Source organism: Parambassis ranga, chromosome 24 (assembly GCF_900634625.1).
Source record: "Parambassis ranga chromosome 24, fParRan2.1, whole genome shotgun sequence".
In the NCBI taxonomy this organism is placed as follows: domain Eukaryota; kingdom Metazoa; phylum Chordata; class Actinopteri; family Ambassidae; genus Parambassis; species Parambassis ranga.
Window position 1 is genome coordinate 8,575,621 of NC_041043.1, and position 26,902 is coordinate 8,602,522.

Genomic DNA, 26,902 nt, shown 5'->3' on the forward strand with positions numbered 1-26,902 from the left:
TTCAGGGAGGCCTTGCCTTGTCAGGAAAAAAACCTGATACAGCTTTATTAAAACCACCTATTCTATCTTAATTTTTACAAATTAACTAATCTTCACAGATTCCAAACTAGTCTCTGAGAACTGCAGGTGGTTTCTGTACATGTTTATGATTTCAGAGATCAATTAGGCTACATTATATGTAATGCCCCTATAATTATACAATGTGTGCAGCTGCTTGCCGAGGTTAAAAGCAAAACAGAAAATGTGATAAAGCAGCGTTTGACTGACACTTTTCGGTTCTCTGTAGGTGTAAATGCAACAGAAACATTTCAGAGGCTGGTTGGTAATAATTACACATTTTAAAACATAATGCACAAACATGTAATGTTCATGTTGCTAAGTGGTATTCCTTTATTATAAAGTTAAAAATGAATTAGGGCTTATTTTAGAAGGTTAATTGCAGCTCAAACGGATAAACTGTCATATTTCACACCTGTGTGTTCATTTTTAATTCCCCTTCTGCCTGCTGATCACAGAGGAAGTGTGCTGCCATGCATTTTTCTTGATAACCTTCCTCCATGGTTTGATCTTGCATCGGTGCCATTAAAATTGCTGTAACTCACGGGGTTCCATTCATTAAGCTGCATTCCCCTTCTCTTCTCCAACCCTTCCCCCATTTTACTGCCTGGCAGGATTTGGAAGAGAAATGGACGACTTCTCCACCAAACGGCTCCCAGAGAGAGAGAGAGAGTGGGTGTGTTAGTTAGACATCTTGTTACACAATATCGGCAGAGTAACAACAAGCGAGGCCAACAAGAACACGCAGTCTTAACACTGCTAGCAAGCTGTTATTTAATAAAAACCTAGCTTAGATCGGTCTGTGAATCCCTCTCAAACACGGGAGCCATGTTCTACATTCGCAGTTGAAAATAAAAAAATAAAATAAAATAAAAAATTATACAATAATTAACCTGTGTTAATCCGCCAATAACTTTAAAATGTAAAGATGTAAATAGTACTAAATAAAATGTGAAAAGGTAAACTACGAAGTTAACAGCCTTTCTGTAGCAATGTGTCCTCTCCTTTAGCAGGCTGCCATTTCTACCTCCCCTCGACAGTGGCGTGCGTGAGACACGCTACGTGTATTCCTCCGCAGAGGGCTTGCGCCTTTTCCTTTGAGGGGGAGGGGGGATTTCAAAAAACACACCTCCACGACAATACAACTGCGACTAAAATGCAAAGAGCCGTATGATCGATATAGCGCCATGTTTGCGGTTCGTTCTTTGTGAAAAGGAACACGGTGTTTTGCGAAGTAAAAAGCCTTCGGCGTGCACTATTTGCCGTTCCTCGGACGGATACTCTACGCAGCCGGGACTTCGTGTGAGCGGAGCTGAATGGAGGCAGCCTCTTCCTGGTGGATAAACAGTGACAGCTACAGGGCAGCCACCTAGACCCAGCACACAGGCTCTGGCGCTGCCCTGGCAAACAACACCAAAATGGCTTCAGACAGTACACACATCGCGCAGTTGACTTCTGGTGAGTAAAAGGAGATCGGAAAATATGTCATGGTTGTTTTAATATCCCCACAATTTCCTCGGTGCCCTCTTCTAACGCAGCTCCCGTCCTCTTCTCCCCCTCCAACCATACCAGAACTGTACTTCCTAATAGCCCGATTTCTAGAAGCTGGACCGTGTCAGAAAGCAGCCGAGGTTGGTGTTTTTGAATTTTAGGATAATTTATAATATGTCCGAAATTGTCACGAGGTGTAATTTTGTATTTTTATCCTATTTTCAGACCCTGATAAGGGAGGTGGAGGAAAAGGAGGTAAGCAGTCAGCAGTACGAGAGAGATGCTTCTCTCTGCACTGTACTTTGTGATGTTGTCTTCACTCTGATTTATCATTTACTGTTTAAAAACATCACTCGACACATTTATGAACTGCTTGATCACAGTCGACACTATTTTTCCATCTCAGCTGCTACCCAAAAGGCTGGACTGGACAGGGCAGGAACACCCCGGGACCTACCAAAATTTGGTAAGGGAGCTCTATAACTGAGGAAAAAGTTTTTAGAGAGCAAAATAAAAATTGAATTTCCCGCAATTTTTAAATCAGGTGGTAAAGAAAAAAGCGAAAAGCACTTTGCAGGGGAAGTTGGCTGCAGGTTGGGGCTGTTTTTGGAGCACTAAGAGGTCGGGTCCCAACCTCATGTGCACCATGGTGTGTGTGAGACTTTGGAGCCATGCATGCCCAAAAGGTTTTAATAGTTGTTGGAAAAATGTGTGTGAAATGTTGATACGTCATGAGTGTTGTGGTGTAGGAGCGCCAGGATCCGGAGGAGGGACTCCCTGCGCCACAAGTCAGAGAGAGAGAGAGATGGAGGCGCTCTTGTCCTGCAAGAACCATAATGTGTGTGCATGGATTGAAAACACACAGGGGGCAAGAGTTAGAAAACAGGACTTTCTTTTTTTTTCCCATGGAGCAGAATATAAACAGTATATTCAGTTAAAGCTGGAGTTACAGCTCCCTGTTTGAGGCGAGGCGCGCTGCTGGCTGCTTGTTGTTGAAGTCATTTTCTGGAGTGGAGTTTGTGTTGGTTCAAGCTCGGGTGGAAGAGAAGAGGGAGATCAGTTCATGTGAAGATGCGAGGTAACGTGGAGCTGATAATGTTTTAATCGTATTAATTGAAGCGCTAATTGTCATGTAAACAAACAAGGCTCGCCTGAAAGAGCCTTTTTACGCATGGGGGGCGTGGAGAGAATCCATCATCGCTCACATATTTATTTCTAAGACAGCCTAGTGAACGCGTGCATCCACATTTTCGGCTATTTTAGAAGTTTTATTCTAACATTAATATTAAAAAAAAATGACCCATGCCCTATTTAACATAGAAAGACCTCCATGTTTGTGAAATCCCCCTCTTTTGGAAAAACCACAGTCGGGTAAACATCCAGAGCAACATGAAGTGCAGCATGTAAATCTATACGTTTAAGAAATTATTGATAGCGTCTCTCTGCCCGCCTGTTGTGTTTTTTTTTGTTTTTTCCTCTTCCTGCTCGCCTCGCTCGGCTCTCCGTTCCTCCTCCTCCTCCTCCTCCTCCTCCCTTCCTCAGCCGTTCAGCCTGCCTCCTGTCTATTGTGCATAATTTCCCGTATTAAAAAAAAAATACTGCGGTGGGGTTTTAATTATTAGACCAAACGGAGAGAGGGAGTTTAGAGGGTGACGCGCACGACCCCGGTTGGATCAGTTTTTTTGTCAGATGTCTACGCTGCTAAAGAAAAGGGGGTTGGGCAGCAATGTGGAAGCAACGCTGTGACTTCAGTGTTATTGTAATCATTAACAATATTAATTGTGGCTAATTAATTAAGGCGGATTAATTAGATGCATGATTATTTAGTTTTTTTTTGCATATAAAAAAACGATCAGGGGCAACATACACAGATAAATACGAAGGTGTCTGAATGAAAATAGAACCTTATTATGATGATGTTGATTATTATGATTATTATTATAAGAAATGTGTGTATTCATTTCAGATTGTTGCATTTAAAATGAAGCAATTCTTAACATGGTGATGCATTTAGATGAATATAAATCTGTTAGATTTTAGGTGGACGATATTTCTAGAGGTTCTAAACAGGGATAATGACACACTACTTGCAGAGGTGTGTGTGTGTGTGAGTGACCGACCATGTGCTTTCTTTTGGTGCAGCTGTGGCTTGTGGGAGTGTTATCCATTCACCCTTTAGAGGACAGAAAAATGGAACAAATTGATAATGCACATCACTCAGATAGAGTAAAGGAAGTGTGTGTGTGTGTGTGTGTGTGTGTGTGTGCGTTGATATGTGCTTTGAAACACTGATCACGTTCACACACCAGCAAGGATGTTGAAAGCAATTAAGGGATCATTAATGTGTGTGTGTTACACAGACAGAGAATAAGTGTTACCGCCAGTGTGCAGATAAAGGAAAGGAGAAAGTGTGTGTGTGTGTGTAATAATTGTTTAATTTCAGGCTTATTCGACCCTGTTCAGATATTTAAATCAGATGTGTCTGAAACAAAGCTGATTACTGTATGTGTGATTAATAAATGCATTTAAAGCAGCACTACGTCTTGATGTAAACACATGACCGCATGCTGCATTTTCCCACCCCTCTGTTTGTCTCCCTTTAATCCTGTGCTGTATGGCATGCTGTTCCAGTCAGTCGGCCGTGTGTGTGTTTCTTCAGAAGTAGGCCATGCAGGACTGTCCCCATGTGTCAGTGGAATGAGACACAGAACAGTGTGGGTTTCATTCTGCTTCATGTTGCACGCCACGCCCCCCTGTTTTCTGCTGTTGTATTATATGCTTGCAGTAAATTGTGTTTACATTTTTAAGGCAAGTGAATTTTTAATTTTTTATTGTGCAATATAAATACTTATATATAAGTACTTATTATGAGTCACTTTATGAGATACTGTCATACTTGATCATAATACAGTTTGCATATTTTCTACTAACCTTTCTAACAAAAATCTTTTTTTTTTTTTAAATTCAGTTTTGTCTTTTACAGTCGAGCATTTGTGCTTATAGTTTTGTTTTCAGCTCATCTCTGTCTGTTTTTTATTTCCTGTGTTTGTTAAAGAGTTGGAAGCCACCAGCACTATTGTCAACACTCCATAGATGCTCCAATTGCTTCTTTTATTTTTTACTTGATTAATGTTGAGATCGTTAAATTTGGTGTGCAGATCTGGTTCATCTTTGTAGGAAGATTTTCTTCTTTCTTCGCTGTTTTAGGGTCTTTGCAGGCTGGGCAGCAAAAAAGTAGACCTCAGAGCGGTTTGATGTCTTGGCACAAAGCTCACATTTCTTCTCTGTTTATATTACCACCCTGCTTTCCATAGTTGTTCTTCCTGAACTTACCTCAGTGTGTGCTTCCATATGTTCAGGTGAAGCTCTACAGACACATCACTCCAGACCACCTACTGCAGGTCTGCTCCAGAGTTTGTCCACTGCTGGAGAGGGAGGTCCCTGCCAGCGTGCCTGGACTCACCAGCCTACTCGGGGCTGGCAGACAGAATCTCCTCCGCACCAGCAAGAGTGAGTGGATGTATTTGTATATGTAGGTTACCAGGTGTATAAGTACATCTGTGTGTTTATTGTATTAAACCTGTGTTGTGTTTGTCCCCTTTCAGGTTGCAAGCATGTTGTGTGGAAGGGCTCGGCGTTGGCTGCGCTGCACTGTGGACGACCTCCAGAGCCGCCTATTATCTATGGGAGCCCCCCCAATATTGGTAAAGAAAACTTTTGAAATATAAATAATAATAATAATAATAAAATAACAATCTATGTAATTTGATAATGTCTCAGAATAAGGGATGGGAATTGAATATATACTATTGATATCGATTGATAGACTATAAGATGATAGTCTAGGAAATACAGCGCATGTTGCTTAGAAAGATGTTTTGACATATGACTCTTGTTCTCACTGTTAAACTAAACTAAAAATGAAATTCCTAATTTGAAGAGAGACCTAAAACTGTGAAACCATCTTTCTTGCTGTAAGTTGGTGCCATCAGTTAAAGGAATTGATGAGCTTGGAGGCAGAGCATTCTGATGGATCAGACACTATTCTCAGCTTGAACTAGTTCTTGATTCCCATCTCTGCACACGATCATTGTGTATTTTGAGCTCAGTGTCCCTTTCTAGTTATCAGAATTTTAATTGTTTTGTTTCTGTCTGAAGTCCTTGCTTACTATTCTGTGTGTGTTTTCTTGACATTCAGTGGAGACAAGTTTCGGCCGTCGACTGAACGGCTCCTATCGTCTTCGGCAGCTGGTGCCCACAGCTGTGTACCAGCACATGAAGATGCACAAGAGGATCCTGGGACACCTCTCGTCCGTGTACTGTGTGACCTTTGACCGGACGGGGCGGCGCATCTTCACTGTAAGTGTTTCTTACTTTTTGCGTGTTTTGATGCCTGCTTTGCTTCCTTGGGTGTACTGCTCTTTAAACTAGCCCTTTCCACTGATGCTGTTGTGTCGGTATGGTGGGTCTATGTTGTCACTTCTTGTATATTTTGTGTGTGTGTGCTTGATTGTTACAAGGTGTCTTTTGCTCACCAGGCAAATGCACTTTATGCTGTAACAGTTCTTGTAGGAGGTAATTACTGTTTACCTTGCTGTGGTGGGATGCTTGTTGTCAGTGACTCACAGCCATGACCTGCAGGGGAGGAAAAACAACTTCATGGTAGCAGTCATATTTTAAAAAAGGGGATTCCCTTTGGTCTTAGAAGAAGGAAGTAGACCTTTGCCCTGTGGTACCCTGCGTATGCATATGTTTGCTCCCTGTTCCACGTGGCTGTGATAGAGATACAGCATTTGGTAATGTGTTAAATATTGAAGGAACATTGTGACAGTGTTGATTTAATGTTGCCGTCCTTCTGTTTGGATCCCTGAGTCAAACACTGCCTGCTGCTATACACCATTTTCAGCTTTCACTTCTTAAATCTCTAAAAATGGCTGGCTGCTGAGAGGGAGGGGGGGGGGCTAGATTGACTCTCTGTCTCTCTTTTCTGTTATCTCTCTTTTTTTTCTCTCTCGCTCTTTCTCATCCTGCGCTGCCCCTCCTTTGTTTCTCTCTCTCTCTCCTCTCTTCTCTCCCCACACCTTCTTCTTTTTGCTATTTCTCATCATAACTGGAGAAAATGTTTCCTCTGAGGCGCTGGCTAAGTGCCAGAATTAAAATTCATTCTTGGTCTCCCTCACTTTCTCCTTCCCCCCCTTTTTTTCCCTCCGTGCTCATTTTCTCTCTCTCTCTCTCTCGCTGTCTCCTTTCATCACAAGATCATTTTTATTTATATATTTTCTTATTTTTGGATCTCTTCAGCCTCTTTACTTGGGCTTTGCTGCAGTTGCAGCCCGATTGATTGATTATTATGTGCAGCTTTAACATCTGCGGTGATCCAAGTGTATGTTGGTTTGGTTGAGTAATTGATTGGCAGACAACAGTATAGATTTATTTGATATAGCTTTATTCTAATTAGTAATGGATAGTGGCTCATTTTCATGGGCATTGGAAAGGACAAATGAGGACTATATATAGTATAGATTATTTGCTCTTGTGCCAGAAGTTAATAGCTCATTGTAAATAGGAGGCTTTGTGTTAGATCTTTTTCAGTCCCTGGATGTTTCAGAGATGGCCCTCATGTGGGCAGATCATTTTTTGTTCATATGTTTACAGTTATAATCTGTCCTTGAGTTTTGCACTCATGGAATCTTTTCTTAGGCAGGCGACTGAATGTCCTCTAAAATGCTTTGCATGCATTAAAATTATATAATTCACCCAATCATATAGCGTCACCAGTACTCTGAGCCTCAGTTTGTCAGAAAACAAAAAAATGAGTGCTGATCATTTTATAACATGTGATCACATCATGATACCTCTAGTCAAAATGAGGATATTGTAGCCCTCCCTGGTTTTGCATCTTAATCATGGTTACCTGTTGTTCTTAAAAATTGTTTGCTGTGCTTAATCACGGCACAGATGGATCAGGCACCATGATGAATCACAAACATTTTAACCCCCAACCAGCTGGATCACAGCCAGGGAATGTTAGTTGACTCCCTGAAGGCGGTTTCCATTTCTTGTTTGAGGTCTTCATTGTGTATTTGCCATGCACGCAACAATAATGTTTAAGGACTCTGCTTGTAGGCTTTTTTTATAGGTTTATTTGTTAGATTATCATTGCAAGGCCTTTGTGTTATTTTTATGTTTATTGGTATGTGCTTCTAAAAAGGCTTCCTCTCCAAAATCACCTGTTGTTATAAACCTCACAGCAGCTGTTGTCAAAGTGAGACATCTTCTTAATGTTCAGAGAAGTTTCAGCCAATACATCTGTGTCTCTCCACAGTCTGATATTGCTTGTTTTCTCCACTTTATTTCAGCTGGATTGGAGAGTGTATAGAGTGCAGGCCAGCTGATTCCATTCGATTTATACCACATTTACCCAGTAGATAACATTGCAAAATAAAAGAACAACAGTACTGAGTGTACCTGTTTATCTGTTGTACCCTGAGAGCTGCAGATTTCTGTATGGGTGTAAATACTAATCGAACACAATCTATCACCACAGAAGCAGTCTTCCTGTGGCACTCTCACTTTGTCTTTTCAAGACAGACTTTTATATGTGTTTGTATCCCACTTTCAGTGTCTTGCCTTTTCTGAATAATAATCTACTTAGTAGTGTGCAAATGTGAAATGTTCATTGTCACTTGTTGTCACAATGAAAATTAATCATGAATCTATTTTTGCATCTTAACGCTTTGTCTTCCAAGTTTGCCCATCTGCTGACAGTCTAGATCTGTAATGCATCCAGATATATTTTAAGTCTTTTTGAACTCGACATGTTGAATTTGTTTTTAGCTAGAAATGTTTGCCCAGAAGCAAACACGCCATTTCTAAAGTACTGGTCTTCACTCATGTCTTCCTTTCTTGTATTTTTCCCAGGGCTCAGATGACTGTCTTGTAAAGATCTGGGGAACGGATGACGGGCGTCTGCTTGCAACCCTGCGCGGCCACGCTGCTGAGATTTCTGACATGGCCGTCAGCTACGAGAACACCATGATTGCTGCTGGGTCCTGTGACAAGACCATCAGAGTATGGTGCTTACAGACCTGCGCCCCTTTGGCTGTTTTGGAGGGACATGCAGCCTCCATCACCTCACTACAGGTATGGTGGGTCATTTGTTAACAATAAGGCTGGCTTCTGCCTGACAGCGTTTTGTAGTCTTTTGTTTATGTGTACACTTGTGGATGCCATGCTTATATTTATGCATGTATTTTATGGGTTAATTGCCCTTTATATTTTTTTTGCTGTACTGTTATTATATATTTAGCTGTATCCTCTAATTGGTTGTGTTTGCAGTTTTCTCCTCTCTGTTGTGGCTCCAAGCGCTACCTGTCCTCCACCGGAGCTGATGGCACCATCTGCTTCTGGCAGTGGGATGCACGCACTCTCAAGTTTGGGTGAGAAACACAGACGCAGTATGCACCCGGTCTCACCTGCACATGTGCCTTTCACACTTTTTGCATCAAAGATTTTGCCTCATGTTTATTTGTTAGTTAATTAGTGAGAATTGTGTGCTACAGATTTTTAGTGTGCAGGAATTGCAGTCACTTGGGTTATGACTTTAAATGTGCCATTTTATATATTGTCCTCTGTTTTTTTATATACTGAGTAGGTTATTTAAAAAAAAATAGGTAACACAATGTGGGAGCTAAATTCAGCTAACACCTGTAAAACCTGTTCTATTTAAGCCATACAAATGATAAATGTCTTCTTGCATCTGTGTCCAGTCAGAGGCCCAGTAAATTCACAGAGCGCTCCAGACCTGGTGTCCAGATGATCTGCTCTTCCTTCAGTGCAGGTGAACACATCTTGCTTTGATTTTCATGCATACTTTGAAACCACAGGATGTGAAAGAGAAGCAGATTTGGAAAAAAAAATTGCACAATTAGCCCAGATTAATTGAAGAGTTAGCGCAGCAGACAGCCGCACTCAAGTGTGCCCGCTGCTTTTTCAGTAAATGTGGAATACTGTAAGTGTTCTTCAGCTATTTCTGATTTAATGATATTTGCCTTGAACATTTGAAAATGGTTTAAACTTTGAAGAATTGTCAAGAAGAGAAGCAAATGCACAAAAGGATTAAGCAAAAGATTTTTACAGGAATTGATTTTAATCTTTTTTTCCTGTGTGTCCAGGTGGTATGTTTCTCGCCACAGGAAGCACAGATCACATCATCCGGGTGTACTACTTTGGGTCAGGCCAACCAGAGAAGATCTCTGAACTTGAGTCTCATACAGTAAGTAATAGAAAATGCTGAAAATGTAAAAAAAAAAAAGTTCCCGTGAGATGCACAGAAGTGAATCAGTCGAACACTTCGAAAAATGTTTGTTTGCTTGATTTTAATACCAATAAAATAGAGTTTTCAGATTGACTGAGGAAACAGGCTTGTGTTGATTTTTCTTTCTATATTTTCTCACCCAGGACAAAGTTGACAGCATCCAGTTTTCCCATTGCAGTGACAGGTGAGTTTGCACTGGTTGCATTATGTACATGTTATTAGTGTAAGCTACATAGCTGGTGTAGTTTATTTCTGTACTGCACCTCTGTTTGTTTTTATGAAACCTCAGGGTGCTGTAACACGACTTGATGGTGTCAGCAGAAACACCACCTTTACTTAATGTCTAATACATGCTCTAATACACACTCACTTTCTCTCTCTCTCACACACAGACATTTGTGCTTGCACATATCATGCGCTCTGAGTGTTAAACTGCGTGCGCCTAGATGGGGTTAGCAGAAAACCAAGCTCAGCTATAATCCCCCTGGGTGGTTGTAATCTAAGCAGTGAGGAACGTAGGCTGTCTATGCAAAGAGCTGAGGTGGAGACGGAGGGCTACTTATTATTAGGGCTTGTTGATGTGTGGGGATGGAGGGAATCATAGTGCTGCAGAAAGCTGAGCTAGAACTACGTGTTGTGTTTTCACTTGCATAAATCTGTGCTCACCAATCTGTGTGTGTGTGTGTTATAGGTTTGTGAGCGGCAGCAGGGATGGTACAGCTCGAATCTGGCAGCTGCAGCCTCAGGGCTGGAGGAGCATTTTGCTGGACATGCAGACCAAATTACCCGGGTATGTGTGTGTGTGTGTGTGGATATCAATGGCTGGCCTTTCATTCAGTGCTGTTGTGCTTAGTGCTCAGATTCATGTGCTTGGAGTTTACGATGGTATAAATTAATAAAAAAGAAATCAATCATGTGAACAGTTCTGGACCAGTAGAATGTGATAGGAGGAGACTGGCTGGATTACTTTCTACTTCTTTACATCTCTTTTCATTTATATAGTATACAGTAGCCTATAGCATGATGTACAGCACATCATTAATTTAAGGAGAAAGAAGACTTTCACACCTGTGGCACAAAGTGTGACGTAGTAATTGATTACCTAACTGCTCCTAGATTAAATATAGATTTACTTTATTTGACCACTTTACAGACAGTTAATGAATGGAGATGAAACTGACCAGATTTTCATGTTATTATTCTTTGACTGAATAAAACAATAGCTGTGCAGCCATGAGAATAACTGAAATAATAATCAGATATAAATACGTACCACAAGAATATAGGTACACTGATACACACGCATGTCTGTACTGCTGCTACTTCACCTGTCTGGAAAGTACAAAAAGGCTTGGTCAGGCAGAAAAGAAAGTGTTGAAATGTTTTTTCGGATGTGCTGTTTTTCACAGTTTTCTCATGTAAACAGTAACAGCTGGGGTTGTGAATAATTATCCAAGCTGTAGAAAGCTAAGGTCTCACTGTCAGACTGGTTTAACTCCTCATTAATGGTGTAAAAGAAGAATGTCTAGCTCTTGTGTTTTATTTTTGAAGTGTAAACTAAAGGGCTGTTAGGTGGTCTAATAGATGTCAGCATCTGCCCCACAGGAAGTACAACCCTCCTCCTCTGGAAGACAAAGTGACCAAGCTGAAGGTTACCATGGTTGCGTGGGATCGGCACGACAGCACAGTGATCACAGCAGCCAACAATCTCACACTGAAGGTCTGGAACTCCAACACTGGAAATCTGGTCCATGTCCTGATGGTATGTACGTCACAGACAAAGAGATACATGTATACATTTATGAAAGCACACATTACATAAATATCATACAAATGTTTGTACTTCATTTACTCAGGTGTAACCTTCTCACATCAGCTCATTGTTGATTGGTGTTATATCCTCAAAGCATAAACAACTGTTAAAATATATCTTGTTGCTAGTGTTAGCATGTTAGCATCATGGAATAAATTACTACATGAAAACTTCACACAGAGCAAATAGGAACCTTTAAATTAACATCTTTCATACTACAATAATCTGTCCTCTTATTTCCTCTGATTGTCTGAACCTTGATGTTTGAGTTGTTTGTTGACAGGGTCATGAAGATGAGGTGTTTGTTCTGGAGCCGCACCCCTTTGATCCAAGAATCCTTTTCTCAGCGGGGCATGACGGGAATTGCATCGTGTGGGACCTGGCCAGAGGAGTCAAAATCCGCTCCTATTTCAACATGGTGAGTCTTGTTGTCTCTTGAAAATACATTTTTTTTTGTAGTACCAGTATGTGTTTTTTATTTCTTTTCTTAAGTCAGTCCTAAACATTCTTTCCCTTTTACCCACTAATCCTCTCCCCCTCCCCTTTTGCTTTTGCTTTCTTACTCATCTCATTCCCCGTATTTATATCTGTAATTTCCTGCATTTAGTCTGACTTGCATGTGAGGCCAGCATAGTGTTACATCATCAGATTGAAGCGCGTATGTCACTGCACCTATTCATTTACTGTGTTAATCGTTGTTGTGTTTCCTGCCTTTGTCTCTATGGTAACCAAGGACAGCATTTATCACGGTCTCACAGAACATGTGCGTCACTGTGCGAGCTGGTCATTTGGCCAGATTTTGGAGATCATAGACAGTGAATAATGTTGTTATTTGACATAATGTGTGTGTGTTCAAAGTTTAGTTTAAAACTTTGAGTTTTGAGGTTTTAAGAACCTAAGTGACACTTGCAGGACAACACACGGTAAAATGTAAGAGTAAGATCAGCACAAAGCCAGACTGTCTTCTAAACCATGTGACTACAAACCACGTTTGGTTGGCTAACATTAGTCAGGCTAGTTGACATACCAGACAGAAAATAGCAGATTAAGAGGACAAGAGGATGATTGTTTTTGCTGTTTTGAAGCTTTAAAGCTAGTTCAAGCAGTTATGCTACTGTGACCACATAGTACTATTTGTGACTATATAATACAATTTACAGTGAAACAAAAGTGAAACCAAAATATGCTGAAATGGGTGCTGCCACCTCTTCTTCATCCCTATGCAGCCGCCAATGCCATTATCTATTTTTCATTGATTCTCTTATTGATTCATTATCAGTTTTCTTCATGGAAACAAATCCTACACAGATTTCAGCAGTTTCAAAAACCCTCACTTGCACATTACATCTTGTCTATGTGAGATGATTTTGAGCCATTTTGCTCCACCATGACTCCTTGTTGTTGTTATTGTTGGCTGCAGTACACACATATGAACTTGGAATTGTTTTGAAGTGCTGTCTGAAATGCTCAAAACCATTTTTTTTCTGGGACCAGTTCAAATGGGAAATGTGCTTAAGATTATTTTCCTTTAGGACGGAGACTGTTTCTTCACACATCAGGCAGCTTTGTTTCCACTGAACTTCCTAAAATATACTGCTGTGTCCATCTTTAAAACATCTTTCTTGTTCACAAGAAGTACAACAATTAAAGCCCTGAGCTGCGCTCTCTCACCAACAACGGCCTGAGCAGGAGCGCCTACCTTTGATCTTTGCTGTTATTTTTGCTGGTCAAAATAAATCATTTATGTTAGTCTGACTGTGGTTTTGATTCAGTGGAATGTTGTGGGTAGTTTAAACTTAAAATATGAAAAATGAAAAAGATTTACAAAAACAGATTTAGGCCATCCCCGGTGTCAGGACAGAATCAGGCAAAATATCCTTAAAAAGCTTTGCCAGTAACACACTGGAGGATGTGAATTTGTTAAGTTGGTGGAATTTGACACAATTAAAAAGTAAGGAGAAAATTCTGTTTTTTTTTTTTTTGCATTTTTATTGCAAATGCAAGGTCACTCTTGAAGAAGACATTTTAATCTCAGTGAGACTTTTGCCGTTTTAAATATAGAATACAATAACAATAAAGAACAAAATAGTTTCTGGGCAAAACACATTCACCTTGATCTTCAGGTACATCAGAACACAGCGGCAAAAGAAGATTGAATGGAGCTAATGTGAGAGTGAACAAATACCCACAGATCAAACCAAAAGCAGCAGCTGGCTGTCAGAACTGTTAAGGTTTTGTTTGACTTTTTTTTGATGAAGTCTCCATTTTTACAGATGATGTGCTGTGGTTGGTGGACTTGACATTTAGAGTTGATTGTGTCATGTAATAGCTGGTAGACTTTCTAGGACTTTCCACTGGTAGTGTAATAATATGATTTACAGTGTGCACATATTTCCCTTCCTCTCTCTGTCTGGATAGATTGAGGGCCAAGGCCATGGAGCTTTGTTTGACTGCAAATGTAGTCCAGATGGACAACACTTTGCTGCCACAGATTCCCATGGACACCTGCTCATTTTTGGCTTTGGTTCCAGCAGCAAGTATGACAAGGTAAACCCTCTTTAATATTTATACACGTACCTAACATTTCACATTAACTCACACGTCTCTTAACCTTAATCCTGCTTCAGATAGCAGACCAGATGTTCTTCCATACCGACTACCGGCCGCTGATCCGGGATGCCAACAATTATGTGCTGGATGAGCAGACTCAGCAGGCGCCGCATCTTATGCCTCCTCCCTTCCTGGTGGATGTCGACGGAAACCCACACCCTCCAAGATACCAGCGGCTGGTGCCGGGCAGGCAGGGCTGCCGGGATGAACAGTTGATTCCTCAGATGGGGGTCACTTCCTCAGGTACAGAAGTGAAAATCAGACCCTTAATAATAGGTCTTCTTTATGGCCTGAGGGCAGAAACTTAGTTTGTAGTTCGTCTCTGCTCTTGTCTGCTTGTAGTCTTCACATCAGATCGTTGCCTGGAGGTGATGCTGTCATCCTCTGTCTCATCAGAGCCCATCTGTCAGCTAATCAAAGACACTTTTGCCAAGCTTATCATACTGCTCTCATAGCCTGCCGCTAATGTTGTCTGTCCTCAAATGTACCCAGTGGAGGCTTTTATTGAAACTAAACAAGCGTTTGCAATACTAATCTAAATAAAATAGGCTGTTTTTAGGTTTTGTAATGAAAATATCCAGTAGTTAATTAGTAGTAGTAGAAGGAGGCAAGAGGAGAGTCATTTTGTGAGACAGTATGACTCTAACATTGGTTGGATTTGAGCTGTTTTAATTTCATTACAGAGTGTGAGTACAGTTGGCTTATGTTTCTCTTTTATTATTGAATCGTTCATTGCTGTACTCCTGTCTGTGTCAGGCCTAAACCAAGTGGTGAGTGAGCAGGCAGTGGATGGTCCTAGTCCTCTAGATACCATGATCCAGAGGTTACAGCAGGAACAGGACCAAAGACTGGGGACAAATGACGCCTCTGCCACAACTGCAGCAAGCATCAGAGCCACTAGAGGTATGACCAAGACAGACAAGACAGTGGGGAGTCGTACTGTACTAGCATAGACAAGTTTTTTTTTTATTGTGGGCCCTATGTCGTGCAATTTATTATTCCTTATTGCCACTTAAAAGCTTAAAATTACCACTACAGTATACATTACAATACATATTTATTAATACAGGTTTTATTTATTTATTATTTTTTGCTTAGAAAGTAATCATCGGGGGAGATTATTTTTACATGTATGGAACATTTTTAAAGTACCATTATGCAAAACAAGTGAGTGAAATTTACACAGAAAATGTAAACAAGCTCAGTATAACCACCTTAAATCAGAGCATCTGTGAACACACTGAACCACTTTTTCACAGATCAGTGTAAGTGTAGATAATAAGTGCATAGTTTTTGTCAGTTAATCCATTAAGCGATGAGTACAGAAGAATAAAATTAGCATAGAGAATATGAGGTAACGGCACACAATGCCACGAGCTACAGAAGTGTTTTATCAGATGCCTTATAGACGATATCAGGTTTTACTATAAAATCTAACTCACCCTCTCTATTTGACACCATTCATTTAAAATAATCTCCACAGATTAGCTAATAATAGAAAGAATTGTGAGTTAAAGGCTTGCTTAGGTAGGTAGGATGTTTTTCTACCATTACACTGAAGATTTACGACTGTTTCTACTGTGACTGCAGCTGATGCTGTTAGCATTCTCATCAGATGCACTCACTTTCTGCCTGTTTTACACTTCTTTGCCTCAGGATCAGTGGGTTCGCCAACAGAGGTACACTCCCCGCCCAACGTTGGTCTCCGACGCAGTGGGCAGATTGAGGGTGTCCGCCAGATGCACAGCAATGCCCCCCGCAGCCAGATTGCCACAGAGGGGGACCTGGTGGCCTGGAGCCGCAGGGTGCTGGTTCCTGAGCTGGAGGACGCCTCTGTTAGGTAACTCCCATACACAGATCATAGGATGATCTTACAGTTTAAGAAGCAACCCTTGTAATGAAGTGTGATCTTTGTGTTCATTGTATAGGAGACAGGTGAACTGGCGTGAGGCCAAAGGCGAAGAAGAGATCAATATTTATCAGTCAGAAAGGAGGAGGCGTACGATCCACTCTCTCCCCAAGGAGAGCAGGGTAAGTGACTCACCATTGCTGTTGTTCAAAAATTTCCATCTGTTAAACACAGGAATCACTCACCATTGTTTGGTTTTTACAGGTTCATCCAACATCAGAGTGTGTAGTAGATGAGGCGAGGAGAAGCCAGGGTAACCACGGCTATCAAACCCGCGCTGCCATGGAGGAGACAAGCCGCCAAAGTGCTGAGGCTGCTGATGAGGATGATAGCACCTCAGAGGTAGAGTTATTTTAGCCTTTCTTAAATGATTTTCATTACTGTAAATAGGTTGTTATTATTATTTGTGTGTCAACTTTAAAAAAAATCGTTGTGTGTCTCCAGGGAGAGGTGGAGGTACGGCAACTCAATGGACACTCATCAGAGGAGGAAAAGGAAGAAGAAGAAAAGGAGCCCTGGCCTGATGACCACAGTAGTTCAAGGTAAGATGCATATCGCACATATTTATCACATAATTTTTCTGCCACAGATCTATGCGATATATTCAAATCAGAGCACAACACTGAAGACACTGTGCATCTCTGTGTTAAAATTTTGGTTCTGTGATGTATTTGCAGTGATTACTCCAGCGATTATTCTGACTGGACGGCAGATGCAGGCATCAACCTTGAACCGCCCAAGAAGAGCGTCAAAGTGAAAAAGAAAAGCAGCGGCTCAGAGGAGGATGGAGAGAAGAAAAGGGAGGGGAAAAAGGAACGAAAGAAAGACAAACCAGACAAAGATGGTGCATTACCAAAGAAGAAGAAGCCAAAGGAGAAGAGGAAGGTCAGTTATCAGCAATACCTCAAATGTGACAGTTACAAGAGAGCTTACTGTATGATGAGCTGTTGCTATCAGAGATAAGTGATTAACCAAAGAGACAGACAGGACACTCCCGGACAAGCTGTTTGGCAGTGACAGGGCTTATTCTACATATTTCACCATAAGAATTCATACATAAAGATACTTTATTTTAAAGATCCACATTACTGTAGCATCATGTTATTTTGCAAAAAAATGTTATTTACATACATCATATGATATTACATTAACTTTACTGTTCTGTGGAGATATTATAATTTTTTATAAAACAACCTTATGTGTAGTGTTCATTTGGTTGTGTGTCATGCAGAGGACGGAGTTTCAGGAGGAAGGGCTAACTCTGGAGGAATGGCTTCCCTCTGCCTGGATCACAGACATAGTCCCCCGGAGATGTCCTTACATACCCCAGATGGGAGATGAGGTACACGCCCTCTGTTTCTCTCACAGCCTCTTCACCACGTGTACACCACATGTTCACTCATACCAAAACATGGGATCACGTCTTTCATAGCAACAAGGCAAAGTTAGCAACCCCATGAGGATGTAATGGTCATTACACTTAAGAAAACAAGCGACACAGCCACTGACATTGCCATCCATGTGTCAAAGTATGCTTATGAGAGTTAAACCCATGGTCTGTTGTGTGTGTGCAGTTGTACTACTTCAGGCAGGGCCATGAAGCTTATGTGGAGATGGCCAAACAGAAGAAGATTTTCAGCATCAATCCTAAGAAGCAGCCCTGGCACAAAATGGAGCTTCGGGTAAGGAAACCGTTTGACAGAGATGGATTTTATACTCTCTGAAGAGAAGCATCACTCCTTAGATCCCTGCTATCGGAAGATTTATATTGTCTTTTTATTTGTGTATCCACAATCACTTAGGGTGGCCCTATAAAAATCATAGCAGAGCCATGCAGGGACTACATTTAGAGAATTATTCATTAAGCACTTAAAAAGAAGTCACAGTAAATTAAACTTGAACCCAAAGCAATGTCTGTCTTTTTAAATATGCAGTAAACATTGGCACCATTTACTATACCCTATTTTGAGATCTAACATCCCTACTGACATTTAGTGGTGTAATATTTCATGGGAAGGCTGTCTCTCCAGGAAAGGGTAAAAAAAAAAAGGCCAGCCTACCAAGAGCTTAGAAAACTCCCCAATAACACACAGCACTTCCTTGGCATTTATGCATAGCTGCAGCCCATGGTTGTGTGATCTTTCACCGTTGTTTTATCATTATCAACACAACACAACTTTTTCTTGCTAACCAGTCTATGGACTCATATCTGGTTTCACTTTCATGTAGAATAAAATACTTTCTTTCTTCCATGTGAGGAGACAGAAATAGCAGTTTTAGTGCAAACAATGGACCATAATTCATTGCAGGCACTGTGTACTTCTTTGTGAATGCTATGCTTGTAGTGTGTTCAACGCAGCTTCCTCTTCTGTATCTCATTATTCAAAGTTGAGCTGCCAGGCCACACTGAAGCATTATAAATTGTGTTAATCAGCTGTGTTCAACCGCATTATTTTTTGTCTGTGATGTTTAGGAGCAGGAGTTAGTGAAGATAGTTGGTATCAAGTATGAGGTTGGTTTGCCCGCGCTGTGCTGCTTAAAGCTTTCGTTTTTGGACCCTGACACCGGCAAACTGACTGGAGGCTCCTTCTCCATGAAGTAAGCATATATGTATATATAACAGTATATTTTAAATGTTTCTAAAATGATAAACACTTGTTTACACCTGTTTACATTGAGTGCATTAATTCTGTCTCAGATTATAAAATATCAACTGCTACAGAAACGATAATCTGTTTGTTTTGCAGTGTTACATGACTGTCCCACCTATTTAATTGCTTTGTTGAAGTCTGAGTGTGTACACTTTGGTCTTCTTGCAGGTATCATGACATGCCTGATGTAATCGACTTCCTGGTGTTGCGGCAGCAGTTTGACAATGCCAGAAAGAGGCAATGGGCCATAGGTCAGATGCTTTTTATCTTGCAAGATAGAAGCATGCACAGCATTGATATTGAAAATGACGTATCACATGCATCTATACATAAAAGGCCATGTGGTGTGTGTATAGGTGACAGGTTTCGGTCAGTGATTGACGATGCCTGGTGGTTTGGGACCATTGAGAGCCAGGAGCCCTACCAGTCCCAGTATCCTGACAGCTTGTTCCTCTGCTACAATGTTTGGTAAGACTATACAATACAATCTATTAATTGTGTTCACAATGACGGACCAAGTGTTACTATAAAAAAATAGTGTTACACCACATGAAAACTGGACAGGGAGAGATAAAAAAAGATGCGTGAAACAGAAACTAAGACAATGCTTCAGGGGAAGGTCACTAACAAGACTAAAATGAGTCTGATTCAAAGGAGCTCTTTGGTAGTGGTAAGAAAAAGGAATCACATTATTAGATTCAAAAGGTGATGATGGCAGTCTTTGCATACTTTCAGTGTTATGCTGTAGTTGCAGCTCTGAATGGTAGAAACCCTCTGAAACAAAACAGCAGGAAGTAACATGATGAAACTACAACACGACCATACAACGGTGAAGGAGGAGGAGGAGGGGGAGGTGGATGTGTGAAGCAGTTGTTGGCTCATAAGTGTTAAAGCTTTACATCCGTTTGCATGATTACACAGACTTAAAAATCAGTAGTATATATGTAGGAGGAAGAATCCTGGGTGACATCAGCTAATGCTGTACTTTGTATTGATAGACGTTTATTGTCAGTGATGCTTCATTTTGAAGCGTTAATAAGCAGTGTGTTGTTGGAAATTCTCTCTCAGCTCAGAGGGCTTTACAGCCACACTTCATTTGAAAAACCTTGTTAGAGAATAACATGCACATTAGGCTGTCAGAGACGAACATCAGAGTTGGCAGTCCTGCACATCTTCTATGTAAAATAAAAAAGGAAATAACAAAGACTATAATGTTGTGATGCTGATGATTCATGTTTCATATCCAGCTGGGATAATGGAGACACCGAAAAGATGAGTCCCTGGGACATGGAGCCCATACCTGATGATGGTAGGTGTCTAAATACACTCACATACACTTTAAAAATCAGATATGATCAATTTACAGGTTAACAATTTGCGGTTTTGTCATTGCATTATATTGCAGCCACATTCCCTGATGAGTTGGGCTTGAGTGTCCCGTTAACAGAAGAAGAGCAGAAGGACCTGCTGTATGTCCCCCTGGATGGAGAATGGGGCTGCCGCATGCGCTCAGAAGAGTGTGAACGTATCATCAAAGCCATCGACCAGCTCTGCACGCTTGGTATGTCGTCATCAAGTCCCTGTGAAAATAACAGTTCATTTCTGTAATATAAGGAGGGATGTGAGGTTAAGCCATGAGGGTACATTTCTCGTAAAAGAGCAGCAGCAGCAGCGTGACTCTTAACAACATGAGTCACCTTTCTGAGCTCATCAGCGTCAGCTGGCCAGGGCTACAGATCATATGTTAAAAGGAATAAGCTGCTCACATATTGAGCTAAATATTGAGGTGCCTGCTTGAATTCCGTTTAAGTGATGTAATGTCATATTAAGCTTTGCATTACTGCAATCCCCTCAGTGGGAGAAAGCTGGTCTGGGGGCTCCCTCTAGTGACAGTTTGAAGATTAAACACACACACAAGCACCCACAGCCAGCACACTTAATCCTTCTAGATCTCTCACTGTTACTCCTACGCTTCATGCTGCAGTTGGCACACAGGACAAGATTTTTGTTAACTCTTTTTGGTGTATTTTGAACACCAGTATGAATCCTCTGTTTTTCGCCCACCTAACAACCTCTGCTGTCCTAGATGTGGCTGCACCATTTGCCTTTCCAGTGGACCTTCAAGCTTACCCAACATACTGCACAGTGGTGGCTTATGTCACTGACCTCAGCACTATACGCCAAAGGCTGGTGAACCGCTTCTACAGGTAAAACGTCTCAGGCTTTGTTGTGTGTGTGTTTGTGCACACATAAAGAAAATGTTTTTAACTCAGTTGTGTTTTTCTTCTCAGACGACTTTCCTCTCTGATGTGGGAGGTTCGATATATAGAACACAATGCCCAAACGTTCAACGAGCCTGGATCATTCATTGTCACCACCGCCAAATTCGTCTCTGACCTCATGCTGCAGTTTATTAAGTGAGTGTATATATATATAAGTATATAGTAACATGTACAGCAAATGTTGTGTATGCTATATTTAAGGGCAAGCTATTTTTAAGCTTTAGTTACTCAGCATATCCTACTATAATAATCTTTAATAGATGGTTACCAGCTTTTGCATTTAAGATTTTGTTGTTGAAAGATAATAATGCATGCACATTTCTTAAGAAGCTTCTGTCCATGTTTTATTTTCACTGTAACATTTTTGTTGTCCTGACTCAGATCATGGAGTAATTTCGGCTAATATCTGTCTCCCATATTTCTTCCTCAGGGACCAAAGTCTAACAGACCTCATGCCCCTGTACAAAACAATGAAAAAGGCAACCTTCTCTGACTCTGAGGATGAGGTAAGGTTTCAGTATGTTGAGTACAATATGGTGTATTGTTTGATTACCCCTTTAACTTATTGTTGCAGTTGTTTGTAATGGCTAAATGATGACTTTGACATATATATATATATATATATTTTTTTTGTGTAGGATGATGAGGATGAAGATGAAGACACTAATACTCCTGGAACATCCACACGAAACCACAAGGTGGACATGACTATATTTCTATTGATCCTAGACTGCAGCCCACACACAGATAATTGAACCATAAGAAATGCAGCTTAATGATGTTTTCTGTCAGGTTTGTACTGGCTGTTTACTTATGAATCTTTTTTTTTTTTTTTTTTTTTTTTTTTGCCTAGGGTCGTCAACCCATGCAGCGCCAGCTGCGAACACGACCTCATTCGTACAACCCTCAAGCATGGAGGGGGCGCTGTAAGGAGCTGTTAGATCTCATCTTTCAGTGTGAAGACTCTGAGCCATTCAGAGAACCTGTGGACCTACAAGAGTACCCGGTATGTATGCAGCAAGACTCTCACCTTTTATATTTACTGTGGTTCATACATGTTAAAAACTTGAGTCTTTAAATACAGTTTGTACAGTGCGCTGCAAAGAACAGGCCTGTCTATAGTTTCAGCGGCCTTGAGTTGGTTCAAGTTTGATTTATCAGTCCATTCAAAGTGAAAAACCATTTCTCTCTCACTTCTTTACCGTCTTTTATTCCACTCCTCAAAGGACTACCTGCAAATAGTTGACACACCAATGGACTTTGGCACTGTTCTCAGCACGCTGACGGAGGGAAAGTACCAGTCTCCCATTGAGTTCTGCAAAGATGTCAGGCTCATTTTCAGCAATTCCAAAGCTTACACGCCCAGTAAGAAGTCTCGGGTAAGAGACTGTTGTATATGCATTTTGTGGTCCATAATTAAATTAAAACATCAGATTTGCCTTTGCCTTCTAACATCTGACTCAGTCTATTCTTTATTGTGTTTCCAGATATACAGTATGAGTCTGAGGCTTTCTGCTCTGTTTGAGGAGCATGTCAGCTCCATCCTGGCTGACTATAAAGCAATTCACGGCCTGACAGATAAACTGACGAGGAAGGGCACAGACAGACAGACACGACACACTACAGATAGACAGACACGGCATGCAATGAAGAGGCGAAGGAGGACAAGTGAGTCTCCTGCAAGCAGCACTGCATCAAGGTAGGAGAATTGATGGGTTGTTATGTCACAAACATTTGAATCATTTCTATAGAAATGTCAATGTCATGTAATCCTCCTGCCTTCAGCCCAGAGAGGAAGAGACGTGTGTCATCCAGGGTGACTGGAAGAAGGGAGGTGTCACCACCTCCGTCACGGCCCTCCTTTCTGAGACAGAGCATCCCGGTGAAGCAGCCACCCCAGCTAGTCAATGGCAAGGTGGACACACCGGCTCCAGGACGCACACGTAGTGCTGCACGGCATTCTACTCACTCTCCACCTTCCTCCTCCTCCCCACATAACATTACCAACAATACACCGAGCACAGCAGGTGAGATCGCTTTTACAGTAACACATTAAAATTCTAATTAGGAGTAGGGAGACTGCAGGTGGTACTTGATGGCCTTTTCATAGCAGTGTGTTGATATAACTAATGATAGGTGTCTCTTTGTCATCATCAGAGTCTACTCGCTCATTGCGAGCTCATAACTCTGTGTCAGCTTCAGCGCCACCAGCACCTGAAAAGGTGACACCCTCCCAACCAACGGAAGGTAGCAGTGGAAGCACTCGCCGAAAACTCAGGACGCCTGTCCGACACACACCTGGTAAGGGATGATGCCATAGATGCTATGTTTATAAAATAAACATCCTGTCACATGATCATCCTTTATTTTTTGTCCTTCTCCTTTCCTGTCAATCCATTTAGGCTCTCCTGCTAGTCCCTCACCACAGAGCACAGTCCATCTGAATGGCCACAGTAGTCATGTGACGCTGGGTGTGGGAAGAAGGGGGCGGAAGTCACGAATTGAGCCACCAGTGAGTCCTCCAGAAGACATAACTCCAGCCAGCCCTTCCAGGCCCAGAGGTCGCCCACCCGGCAAGAAGAGAGGCAGGAAGAGCAAGCAGGAGCTGGAGGAGATGAGGAGGAGCAGCAACCGCAGGAGCTCAACCCCTGATGAGGAGCTCGATCAATCCACAGGTGATGATGGCGGTACTTCTTCTGCGCAGGAAACCTCTGCACTGTCTGACTCTGGCATGGGGTTGACACCTCGGCGGCGTGGCCGGCCTCGGGTGGTAAGAACTGAGGAACCTGCTCCTCCTCCTGAGTCACCTGAACCCTCCCCGCTGAGGAGGAGCAGCAGGAGAACCAATGAGGAAGTCACTCCTTCTCTCAATACTGCTTCTCAGCGATCAAGTCGGAAGGAGTCACCAAAGGAGGATACAGGGGAGGAGGCAGGGGGGTCCATGCGCACACGTAACCAAGGGCGACGGTCAGCTTGGTACATGGAGGAGGACTCTGAGGAGGAGCAGAGGCAGCTGCTTTTTGAGGACTCATCAATAACCTTTGGCACCTCCTCAAAGGGACGTGTCCGCAAACTGACAGAAAAGGCCAAAGCCAACCTTATAGGCTGGTAACAGAACAGACCGACTGCTATGAGAGAGGCTGAGATTTCTGAGCTTATGTCCCTGGAGGAGTTGAGGAAGTCGTGCTTGGCATTGTATGCATTTGTGCGTGCCTGTGTTTGTGTGCACGTCTGGGAAGCCGTTGGTCCAGCTGCTGCTATTTGAAGCGGTGGCTTTCCACCCCTCGTCACTGACCCCCGTCCCTCTCTGCCCAGTGAGCACATCAGTGCGGCCATGTTCATTCGTTCCAACTCCTCCTGCATTTATTGATCCATGTTGGATCCCACAGGAGCGTCTTATGTTGGTGGTGTTGTGACTCACTTTTGTCCGGTGAACCACTCCTCTGGCCTCCGTCTGACCATATAAATGGTTTAGTGTCAGATTGGGCGAAACAGTAGACTTTTAGTACTTAAAAAAAGTCATGAGGATATCGGATGTATCTGACTATTTTTGAGGACTTTCAAGTGGCTCTGCTGGGGTGGTTAAAGATGCCCCCCTCCCCCCCCCTACCCCTTCTTCATTGTTGCTCTTTTTTTATACAATCCCCCCTCTCGCTTTTTCTAAGATTTGTACGTGATGAACGGCTCTCTGTTTTGGAAGTCTTACACATTGGCTGACCTGAGTGTGTCTGTCTGCGCTAAAATACCAAATGGCGTACCTTTGTAGGTACTGTAGATCAGTAGGTTTTGTTTACTATTGATGTGTGTGGATATTGTTTTTCTGCATGTAAAATAGAAAGCGTCTTTTTTTCACCCCCCAAAAAAAGCTGTTTTTACTGTGAGGAGGAAGAGGAGGAGAAAAAGGATGCATGGGTGAAAGGGGTCATTTATGTCAATATAGATCATGTTTCAATGCGTCCTCAACATTAGCAATACCTTGTGCCTTTATGTCTTCAGTGTGTGTGTGTGTGTGTGTGTGTGTGTGCTTGGCCTCTGCCCTGTGCCTGTTTGTGTACGAACTTACGATGTGACTATGCGAGTGTGGTATCATTGAAAGAGTGTGTGTAAGTGTGCATGAGTGTGTTTTTATAACACAACTGAGTGTGTCATTCACTTTCAGCGTACAAACAGTGGCATACAGTTTGATCGTTGTGAAACCTCTCAAAGAAATGTATTTATAGAAAAGAATTTACTGTTGTTGTAAACGCACCATTATTCATGTCGATATATTATCCTATAACCAACCTGTCGTCAAGTTTATACCTAAGGTACAGAGAGGACGGAGCTCTGGACGACTAGCTTTGAGATGCACTTGCCACAGACCGGTTATCAATGCAGTCTTAGGGAGTAACCATGTGTATTTTAAAAAATTGTTAACATATAAAAATGAAGTTTTAAAACGTCATTATGTTTCTATGGTGACTATATGCGCATTACACACATACACACACACACACAATTCTGTCTCGCATGTTCTAGCACTTTCTCTTGTCTAAAGCAAACAGGATGGAGTCAAATCAAACCAGATCGGACTGAATTTAGACGGAAAGCAAGTCTTACATTCATCTTTCAGATTGTGTGCCTTTGCTACTCTGTCATATTGAATCCTCGGTTTCTCCTTTTGGGGCCTTTTTTCTCATTTTTTTTAACTTCCTGATTCTGCTTGTTGCTGGGTTGACAAAACAAAAAATAACTGGACTTCAAGGAATGACTTGGGGGAGCGGGCAGCTCGTGGAAAAAGACAAAAAGACTGATCACACAGGGGACACACATGGTATGTCACTTTTTGTATACACAAGATAACAGCCTCCATTTTTGATCCTTTTTCATTTTTTTTTCCCCCCAACACAGCAAGTGAATGCCAAAATTTTCACTTGTGTTTTGGGATTGACGAGAGAGAGAGAGAGAACTGGACCATTTATATAAACCTGGTTCATATTACTAAACATTTATCTCATCTGTTTATTGTACTTTGTCTTGTTTTATGTTTATGGATTTGTCAATGCCAAATTCTGTCTTGGGGCACTGAAGTTTTAGAACATGGCTTTTGAATGTGTTTATTTTCTGAAGAGGTTTTATTGTTATCCACAGTGAGTGTGTTGAGCTCGTCTACATATAATGTGTCAACTGTTTTCTGTCCCTGCCATACATTACAGGATGATATGACTGTGGAGATGGAAGGGGTGCCACACTGATTTCAGCTATATGTTGTGCATGTGGGGAGTTTTATTCCAGATGGTGGTGGCCCTAAAGCAGATGATGTTGGCCCTTTTAAAAAAAATATTTGAATATAAAATTTGTTTTGTTTTCACAGTCACAATATAAAGATAATTTGCACATATTATCATGAGTGTGGAAACTAAATTGCTGATCCAGGACTCTTAAACATGAGGATTGTTTACATGAGCCAATAGAATCACAAGTGTTTGCAGGATATTGGCGTCTTGATTTAGAAACAGCTGGTGGCTAACAGCCCCTTTGGCTCATTACATAGATAAAGAGGGACATATCACAGACAACAAATGTGTCAGATTCAGAGGTCAAAGGTCACACAGTGTACGTGTGTGTGAAATGGCTGCATGTGAGCCACCAGGAAGCATTTTGGGATGTTTTAAGTGGACGTGGGATGGTTAAAAAGAGGGGGAGGGGGGTTAAGTTTCATGTGAACAGATTGATGAGCTTGTCTTTGTTAGTTTGGATACTTTTTATATATAAAGGAATTAATGCAAAAAA

The 26,902-nt window shown here is 41.6% G+C and overlaps 1 protein-coding gene across 1 annotated transcript; it reads left to right on the plus strand.

Moving 5' to 3' along the window:
• Window positions 1-1,344: 1,344 nt before the first annotated feature.
• Window positions 1,345-26,694, plus strand: phip (PHIP subunit of CUL4-Ring ligase complex). Its single transcript, XM_028396604.1, has 40 exons — window positions 1,345-1,515; window positions 1,630-1,688; window positions 1,774-1,803; window positions 1,955-2,014; window positions 4,908-5,058; window positions 5,154-5,252; window positions 5,747-5,907; window positions 8,470-8,691; window positions 8,887-8,987; window positions 9,318-9,388; window positions 9,723-9,823; window positions 10,009-10,049; window positions 10,557-10,655; window positions 11,471-11,627; window positions 11,962-12,096; window positions 14,097-14,225; window positions 14,306-14,531; window positions 15,045-15,191; window positions 15,945-16,128; window positions 16,217-16,319; window positions 16,402-16,539; window positions 16,642-16,739; window positions 16,875-17,082; window positions 17,429-17,539; window positions 17,772-17,879; window positions 18,671-18,795; window positions 19,017-19,099; window positions 19,205-19,316; window positions 20,096-20,157; window positions 20,254-20,409; window positions 20,935-21,055; window positions 21,140-21,265; window positions 21,561-21,636; window positions 21,769-21,828; window positions 21,984-22,136; window positions 22,357-22,509; window positions 22,618-22,829; window positions 22,916-23,157; window positions 23,288-23,431; window positions 23,533-26,694. Exons 1-40 carry the CDS (start codon window positions 1,476-1,478, stop codon window positions 24,240-24,242), a joined length of 5,514 nt encoding a protein of 1,837 aa, XP_028252405.1. The 5' UTR covers window positions 1,345-1,475; the 3' UTR covers window positions 24,243-26,694.
• Window positions 26,695-26,902: the final 208 nt, after the last annotated feature.